Source organism: Neoarius graeffei, chromosome 3 (genome assembly GCF_027579695.1).
Source record: "Neoarius graeffei isolate fNeoGra1 chromosome 3, fNeoGra1.pri, whole genome shotgun sequence".
NCBI lineage: Eukaryota > Metazoa > Chordata > Actinopteri > Siluriformes > Ariidae > Neoarius > Neoarius graeffei.
The window spans coordinates 841,926-851,706 of record NC_083571.1 but is presented as its reverse complement, the minus strand read 5'-3'; the positions used below and the strand labels follow the sequence as shown (position 1 = coordinate 851,706).

The window sequence follows — 9,781 nt, the reverse complement described above, 5'->3', positions numbered from 1 at the left end:
TAACGTAGACTTACTAATATGATCATTTCTTTGCCCTCTGAGGTTAGCCCAATAGACCAGGGCCAGCTGATCCCTCCTTATATATAGTGGCATTTCCCCCATCTCTACCTGTATAGCATTAACAGGAGTAGATTTCATGGCCCCACAACATAATCTTAATGCCTTATGCTGGATGACATCTAGTTTCCTCAACAGCGTCTTAGATGCAGATCTGTATGCCACACACCCGTAGTCAAATACGGATCTTATAAGGCTGACATATATATAGTCCTCAAAGCTGACCTTTTGGCTCCCCAATCCACTCCACGCAGGCAGCACATTACATTTAGTACCTTTTTACACTTGTCAAGCATGCTCTGTATATATGCAGACCAGGTTAACCTCTTATCAAACCATAGGCCCAAGTATTTAAAACACTCAACTCTTTCTAACTCACATCCAAATAAGTTCAACTTCAACTCCATAGGAATATTTCTTCTGGTAAAAAACACAGTTTTAGTTTTATCTATAGAAATTCTAAATCCCCACTGAAGAGCCCAGTTTTGGACCTTATCAATTGACTGCTGCATTTTGTGGACAATGAAATCAACATTTCTCCCCCTTTTCCACATAGCACCATCATCTGCAAACAAAGCAACATTGACTGATCCCTGCACTTCCTTAAAAACATCATTAATCATGATCAGGAACAATATCGGACTGATGATGCTTCCTTGAGGTGTGCCATTTTCCACTGTATGTTCACTGCTGAGCTCTTCATTAATTTTGACCATGATTCTTCTACCTGTTAGGAAGTCTCTAACCCACTGAAACATTCTACAGATGTTATGCCCATCTGTCTCAGTTTAATTAGAAGTCCCTCTCTCCAGACCATATCATATGCTTTTTCTACGTCAAAAAACACTGCCAGCACTGTTTCCTTGTTAACCTGAGCTTTCCTTATTGAATCTTCTAAGGCCACCATAGGATCCATAGTACCCCTTCCCTGCCTAAATCCACTCTGGTAGCTGTGCAGAATATTTTGCGTTTCTAACCAGGAGACCAGCCTGTCATTCACCATTCTCTCCATTATTTTACCCAACTGCGATGTCAGCGCTATGGGTCTATAGTTTGTTGGAATCTTTGGATCTTTCCCAGGCTTCCTTATTGGGATTATTACTGCCTGTTTCCATTCAGTTGGAATGACTCCTTCCACCCATACCTTATTAATTAAACCCAGCACCACCTCCTTCCCTTTATCTGTCAGCTTCTCCAACATAATATAGCAAATCCCATCTCTTCCAGGGGTAGACCTTCCCACTTTCTTTATTGCCCTATTAAATTCACTCAAATCAAAGAGCGTATTTAAAACATTCTCATCGCCCATTTCCTCTTCTAAAACATGCCTGTATTTTCCTATTGTCATTTCTCTTCCCCTTGCCTCAGCGAGAGTGAGGTTTCCTGAGCTATGTACCTTTACAAGTGCCTTAGCAATGGCTTCTGCCTTGCCCTTACTACTTATAATAGCTCTACCTTCTTCCATCATTAGGGGAGAGCGGGGTAAGATGAGCCAGGGGGTAAGATGAGCCACCCCCTGTTTCTAAGAAACAGTAAACAAATGTGACCATGTGACCACATTCAAAGGGGGGTAGGACCATTTACTTACACTTGTGGAGAGGAGCACCACATGTCAAACTAGGTGAGGGAGATATTTATAAAAATGTGTTTTTGTGCTTTCTAAGTCAATTCCATGTTTGTCCACAGTGAAGGTGATTTAGAGAAGACAAAAGTAGAATAATATTTAGACACATTAGGGTTAAGTTAGTGGCTTTCTAAGCTATGATATGAATGCTAATAAAAATTATTTTGATTAGCCTAATCCCCTTTATTAGCATTTTTCTACAAAATGGTGCCCACGGGGTAAGATGAGCCATTAGATGTGGGGCAAGTTGAGCCACTGGCTCAACTTACCCCATTGGTGGCTGAGCTTACCCAATATGGATGACACTTAAGTTTTCACATTTGCTGGTCATATATGACAACAACAACAAATAAACAAACAAATAAATAACATGTTAATATAAATAATATGTTTAAAACATTTTTAATAAATAAAATAATGCTCTCTGTTATTACAGATGTGCATGATGCCACACTCATACAAAAGAAAAACAGACAGGGCCGCACAGTCCCGTGCAGTTTTGGAGAGAGCCGCAGAGGAAGTCAGGAAAGGCAGGCCTATTCGGGCTGTGGCGAGGGATATGCATTTGGACAGGATGACTCTGACTAGGTTCATTGAAAAGATAAAGAATGGAGAGGTAGAGACAGGTTATACCAAGTTGGTGAAAGTGCATTTCTTCATTGGCCAGATAATCAAATTGGATGTCTTCGAAATAGAGGCAAGATTTCTCAAAAGAAGCTGGTCATGCCATGGCTCTGCAAGAAAGCCAACCTTTGTCTTCAAAGAGAAAGATGAGGCTGTCCTGTCAAGACAGGATATTGTGAAAAAATTGCCCCGCCCCTTTACTGTTGGGGGGACAGCACGGAGGGAGAGGCAAATGGTGTTCCCTTGCAATTTGAACGCTTGGAACAATGAATAATGATGAAATGATTGATGGAATGATTGCTGCATGTTTTAGCAATGTTTTAACCTACTGAAAGAAATAAGATTTTTTGGCACTGCTCTACTGTTTTAGTAATTTCTATAATATAGTATATCTCTCATTCCCTCTCTAACCATCCCTCTTTCTATCTATCTACGCATATCTCTCTCTCTATCCATCTATCTATCCCTCCCTATCCCATCTCGTTCTATCACCTCTCTCTTCATCTCCCCTTCTCTATGCAACGGCCCTATCCCCCACTTGATTGACTTGACTTGATTCATTGATTGCATTTCTAATAATAAAAGTTGTTTACTTTGTTAATCTAACATGTTTTGTGTTGGCTCAGTTTACCCCACACAGTGGCTCATCTTACCCCGTGCATGGGGTAAGTTGAGCCACTTGACATTTTTTTTTCAAGAGGTAATATCACTCTAACCATAAGAGCTTATCAATTGTTTTTTGCTCAGATAGTAACAGTACACTTTGAAATTTGGTATGGTGTGTAGACTGGAAGCAAAAATGGCTTTAACATGTAGTTATGATGAAAAATCTAAAAAGTGGCTCATCTTACCCCACTCTCCCCTACTGGATACTCAAAGTGTCTCCTATTGCCTCTCATTTTTTTAATCATTCCCCATACTCTTTCTAATGGGGTAGTTCTATCCAAAGTGTCACAAAATGCTTTCCAATATTCCCTTTTTGTTTTTTTAATTGTAAATCTCACTATCGCTTGACTCTGTTTGTACTTAATCAGATTCTCAAAATTCAAACTTTTCCTTAAAACTCTAAATGCTTTATTACGCTCTTTAATAGCCTTCCTACACTCCTTGGACCACCAAGGCACTATTCTTCCTTTACTACCTGACTTAGATTTAGGGATAGCAATCTCAGCTGCCCTTATAACACTGTTGGTGACAGCCCAGCACATGCTTTCAATGCTATCATTGGACCCAATATGCATTAGATTGCCCTCACTTAGCTCTGAGTAGCTTTCCCAGTCCGCTTCCCCTAGAATCCATTTCCCTTTTCTCACCACCAACTCTCTAACTAGCTCTATCTCAAGCTGAACTACTACAGGAAAGTGATCGCTGCCCAATGTGCTGTTTAGTACCTGCCAACTGCACCTGGCGGCTAAAGGTTGAGACACTATTGTGAGATCGATGGCTGAGCCAGTTCCTTTTGTCACATCTATTCGTGTGTATGAACCATCATTTAAACAAACAAGCCCCTTCTCATCTAAAAACTCTTCCACAATACTTCCATTTACATCATCTTTATCCCCCCACAGTGTGCTGTGTGCATTAAAATCCCCACACCATATAACCTTTTCACCCAGCCCCTCCCAGATCGCCTCTAACTGTTCCATCTCAATTAGTTTGCATGGATTGTAGAAGTTAACTATACTCACACTACCCTCCTTAGTCCATACTTCAACACATAAAACCTCCAGCTCGCCCCCTTTCTTTAGTTCTCTAAATTGCATTCCACTCTTTACACAGATGATGCAACCGCCACCACCAGAACCCCCCACCCTGTCTCTCCTAATGCACGTATACCCTTTGATTGCAAAGTCTAATGAGCTCTTTAGCCAGGATTCCTGAATACAGATAACATCTGGTTCATCACGTAGCTCTTGAACAAACCCTTTGAATTCCTGCCCATTAGCTATAAGACTTCTTGCATTCCATTGCAGGACCACTAAGCTAGACTTATTAATACTGGTGGAGAAGGTGTTGACTCTGGGGACTCGCTCAGCCTACTCAGGTCAGAACTTATCTTTTCAGGGGACAACTCAGGTACATTCAGGAACTTCCCTGCAGCCTTGGATATTATCTTAATTTTCTCGGACTTAGATTTTACCCCCACTGAACAATTTATCACATACGCCATGAACAGCACTAGCCGCTCTGAGCTAACCGTCACCTCACTCTGCTTTTGTCCCTTGTTAATATTTCCACGCTCCCTTTTATCCTTGTCCACCTCCTTCACAGCTTCAGCGTAGGACAAATTTTTTGTAGCTCTGATCTGTTGTACACTCGCGGCCCTTTTCCTCACTGGGCAACCCCCATAAGCGGCTGTGTGATCCCCACCACAGTTACAGCATTTCCTCGCTACCCCCTCACCACACTGTCCATATTCATGGCTCCCCCCACATTTTCCACATCTCTGACTCCCTTTACAAACAGCAGCTACATGGCCATAGCGCTGGCATTTAAAGCACCTAATCGGGGGAGGAATATATTCCTTCACACTAAAGCTCATATAACCGATCATCACTCGCTCCGGAAGGCGTTGCTCTTTAAACCCCAATAGCAGGGATGTACTTTCAACTATTTCTCCATTTCGCTTAGCCATCAGTCTCTTGACAGTTACCACTGTTCCTCCTTTAATATTCTTTTTAATTTCCTCCAAGTTTTCACCAAGCGGCACTCCTGAGATCACCCCTCTGGACCCACGCTCTCCAACCTTCCTTACTTCTGCTATTTCCTTTTGACATATCACCTGGGCTCTCATAACTTTATCCCTCTGATTTGCATCTTTACATGCAACCAATAAACTCCCATCTTGCATCACTCTCGCCATCACAATATCACCCCATGCCTTCTTCAACCCTGCTGTTAAGCGAACCAAGCCAACCTCCCTGATGTCATGTCCCTCTTTAAACTTTACCACCAGTTTTAACTCCGATGTTGGTTCCTGCCCTACTCTCTTTCCAACATCCCTACTTCTTTCTCCTACCTCCTCATCACGGTCTTTCCTCTTATTCTCCTCCTTACTACCACCCGTCACACTAGTCCATTGAGAGCTACCTCCATGTCCTCTACCCCTACTTCCACTAACAACTCCACTACGTAGGTTCTGACTAATATTCCATACTTCCGAGGACAGAAGGTCCTCTTCCATATCCTCATCTCCCATGCCCTAAACTAACCCAGACTCAGTCACAGATCGGTTTATGCCAACACGCCACTCCAGCCCTTCCTTTCCCCGCCAGACTCCCACAGGAACTTCTTACCACCCACCACGCTTCCCTCATGCCCTCGCGGTCTTGTTATTGGTTGTTGGTCTTAACGACTCCGCCCCCCGCTGACGTAAGCGGTTCTTTCCTCTGGCCCAGCAGAGAGTTGGTGCTAGCCTGGAACCGGTTTTTCTGGTTCAGAGCCAGTTCTTTGTCAGTGGAAACAGAAAACCCGGTTCCAAACTAAGCACTGGCCCCGAACCAGCCCTGGAACTGCTTTGGTAGAAAAGGGGAAATGAAAAGCCCTGGTTTAAAATTATGTATAAAGACGTGTCAGACGGAGCTTCACTTCCGGCTCCACTATGACGCCAGCGGAAGTGTTCGGCGCAGTGGTTTGTGGGTAGTGTAGTGTAGTGCTGTGCTGTGCTGAGTGTAGCGAGCTGTGATGGCGGTCGCGGCGGTGCTCGCGCTGGTGCTCGGGGGCGGAGTCACGCTCCTCCTCCTCCGGAGAATGGCCTCCTCACACCGCGCGCGCGCCCCCGCCGCGACACTGCGCGGGAAAACCGTCCTGGTGACGGGCGCGAGCGGCGGCATCGGAAAGGCCACAGCGGCCGCGCTGTTCCGGCTGCACGCGCGCGTCATCATGGCGTGTCGGGACCGCACGCGAGCCGAACAAGCGGCCGCAGAAATCTGCGCATGCGCCGGAACCTGCGACGGAGAGCTGATTATCAAGCACGTGGACCTGACGTCACTGAGATCCGTGCGCGCTTTCTGCCGGGAAATCATCCAGGTGTGTGTGTGAGAGAGAGAGAGAGAGAGAGAGAGTGTGTGTGTGTGTGAGAGAGAGAGAGTGTGTGTGTGTGTGTGTGTGAGAGAGAGAGAGAGAGTGTGTGTGTGTGTGAGAGAGAGAGAGTGTGTGTGTGTGTGTGTGTGAGAGAGAGAGAGTGTGTGTGTGTGAGAGAGAGAGAGTGTGTGTGTGTGTGTGTGTGAGAGAGAGAGAGAGAGTGTGTGTGTGTGTGAGAGAGAGAGAGTGTGTGTGTGTGTGTGTGTGAGAGAGAGAGAGTGTGTGTGTGTGTGTGTAAGAGAGAGAGAGAGAGAGAGTGTGTGTGTGTGTGTAAGAGAGAGAGAGAGAGAGAGAGTGTGTGTGTGTGTGTAAGAGAGAGAGAGAGAGAGAGAGAGTGTGTGTGTGTGTGTAAGAGAGAGAGAGAGAGAGAGAGTGTGTGTTGGACCAGGACTTCCAAGTACCCAGCATGCCTTTCTTCCTGCTGCTAGAATGTGTTGACTCAAGTGTGTGCACATCAGAAAGTTGGACAGAAAGAAGTGTGTGTGTCTGTAACCTACACTCCCCGGCCACTTTAACAGGAACTTGTTGTTGGTTCTGAGATCTCTGTTCTTGGCTGCAGGAGTGGAACCCTGTTTTCTGTTGCATGCTGAGATGCTTTTCTGCTCACCACGGTTGTAAAGAGTGATTATATGAGTTACTATATCCTTCCTGGCAAAAAAAGCTCGACCCAATCTGTCCATTTCCCTCTGACCCTCTCTTATCAACACGGCATTTGTTTCCACCCACAGAACTGTCGCTCACTCACTCAGTGTTTTTTGTTTTCTGCACCATTCTGTGTAAACTCTAGAGACTGTTGTGTGTGAAAACCCCAGGAGATCAGCAGCTTCTGAAATACTCAAACCAGTCCATCTGGATCAAACCAACACCCAGACCACAGTGAAAGTCTGTGCTGCTGAGAGATCAGCAGGTGGATGTAGGGATGTTCCTAATAAAGTGGCCAGCGATCTCCCTCTGTATCGCTGCAGTAATGTGTTGAAGTGTCCATGATGTTGATATTTTGGTGGTGTATTACAACGTTAAATGGGATGTGTGGGACAAGCAGCTGGCTATGTTAGATAAGTAGCTAAATTTATCCATTAGACGGTCCAGTTTTGTTTGATCTGATCAGCTTGTGTCTGACGCTTTCTGTGAGACACTGAGGTGAGTTTGGCAGCCTGGACATTTGAATAACCACACCCATTTCTACTGTGTGTGTGTGTGTGTGTGTGTGTGTGTAGGAGGAGCCGAAGCTCGATGTGTTGATTAACAACGCCGGTGTGTTCCGCTGCCCGTACTCTAAAACGGAGGATGGCTTTGAGATGCAGTTTGGCGTCAACCATCTGGCCCACTTCCTGTTAACCCACCTGCTGACAGAGCTGATGGTACATTCCGCCCCGAGTCGCATCATCGTCATCTCCTCCAAACTTTACAAGTACGGCAGCATCCGATTTGACGACTTGAACAGCGAGCAGAGCTACGACCCGGCCTTCTGCTACAGCCAGAGTAAACTAGCAAACCTGCTGTTCACACATGAATTAGCGAGGAGACTGGAGGGGCGAGGCGTGACGGTCAACTCGCTCTCCCCTGGGATCGTCAGGACCAACCTGGGCCGCCATGTCCGTGTCCCCTTTCTGCTGAAGCCCCTCCTCTTTCTGGTGTCATGGCTGTTCTTTAAGAGTCCAGAAGAGGGCGCTGAGACACCGTTGTACCTCGCCTGCTCTCCTGATGTGGCTCACGTGACGGGGAAGTTCTTCTCGAACTGCAAAGAGGAAATGCTCCTGCCTAAAGCGACGGATGATGGCGTGGCAAAGCGGCTATGGGACCTGAGTGAGACCATGGTCGGGATGAAGAGCTGAGCTGGATCTCGCTGGTTAAATACATCCATTATGTTCTCCTGCTTCCAACAAAACAACTGTAAATTATTAGTAAATATGTTGAAGATGTTCTGTGTGGTCCGGATGGGACGGCTTTACCACGTGTGCATGAAAAAACCCACGCCTGATGTGATCTTCAGAACAGTGATCCGGGCTGTGTGACCCCTCCCCCTCCCCACCCTCCTGTTACGGCTCTCTCAGTCTGATTGTTATAAAGTCTAATTTACACACCTACGAGTGACAGGATATGTCCTGAGGAGGCGCTGAACGCACGCCACAGCGCTGCACTTGAACCTGACCTGCAGATAAACCTGCTGGTTCTTGTGTTCAGTTTCCCTCTCAGAACATCAGAACATCTGTCCAGAGAGATGTGTCCGTCAGCCTCCTCTTCAGGAGTCACATCTCTACAGACGGCTGCCCATGTGCTTCACATCAGCTCTGTCCCTTCAGAACGGACTGCACCCTGTGTCTCTGCACCAACGGCACGCAGTGATCAGCGCCCCCTGGTGGCTGTGTGTGTGTGTGTGTGTGTGTGTACAGGTTTGTGAGAGACAACAAAATATGAATAAAAATTGTGATGATGGACCTGACTGAGAGACTGGAATGACATCCCATAATACTCAAATCCACTGCAATGAGGGGGAGGGGGTGATGCAGACAGAGAGACAGAGTCAGTGCCATTGGGCTTTATTAGAGAGAGACAGGTAGATAGTGAGACAGCGCCGGGGTATAGTTGTGCTTTATTAGAGAGAGGCAGACAGTGAGACAGCGCTGGTGTATAGTTGTGCTTTGTCAGAGAGAGAGAGACAGGCAGACAGTGAGACAGTGCTGGGGTATAGTTGTGCTTTATTAGAGAGAGGCAGACAGCGAGGCAGGCAGACAGTGAGACAGCGCTGGGGTATAGTTGTGCTTTATTAGAGAGAGGCAGACAGTGAGACAGCGCTGGGGTATAGTTGTGCTTTATTAGAGAGAGGCAGACAGTGAGACAGGCAGACAGTGAGACAGCGCTGGGGTATAGTTGTGCTTTATCAGAGAGAGACAGGCAGACAGTGAGACAGTGCTGGGGTATAGGTGTGCTTTATTAGAGAGAGAGAGACAGGCAGACAGCGAGGCAGGCAGACAGACAGTGCTGGGGTATAGTTGTGCTTTATTAGAGAGAGAGAGAGACAGGCAGACAGTGAGACAGCACTGGGATATAGTTGTGCTTTATTAGAGAGAGAGAGACAGGCAGATAGTGAGACAGGCAGACAGTGAGACAGTGCTGGGGTATAGTTCTGCTTTATTAGAGAGAGAGAGAGAGACAGGCAGACAGTGAGACAGGCAGACAGTGAGACAGTGCTGGGGTATAGTTGTGCTTTATCAGAGAGCGAGAGACAGGCAGACAGTGAGACAGGCAGTGAGAGCGCTGGGGTATAGTTGTGCTTTATTAGAGAGAGAGAGACAGGCAGACAGTGAGACAGGCAGACAGTGAGACAGTGCTGGGGTATAGTTGTGCTTTATTAGAGAGCGAGAGACAGGCAGACAGTGAGACAGGCAGACA

At 46.3% G+C, this 9,781-nt stretch overlaps 1 protein-coding gene across 1 annotated transcript; it reads left to right on the top strand.

The window, feature by feature from the left end:
• The first annotated feature begins 5,708 nt into the window (after window positions 1–5,708).
• rdh14b (retinol dehydrogenase 14b) lies at window positions 5,709–8,831 on the top strand. The gene is made up of 2 exons (XM_060916204.1): window positions 5,709–6,334; window positions 7,606–8,831. Exons 1-2 carry the CDS (start codon window positions 5,990–5,992, stop codon window positions 8,221–8,223), a joined length of 963 nt encoding a protein of 320 aa, XP_060772187.1. The 5' UTR covers window positions 5,709–5,989; the 3' UTR covers window positions 8,224–8,831.
• The last annotated feature ends 950 nt before the right edge of the window (window positions 8,832–9,781 follow it).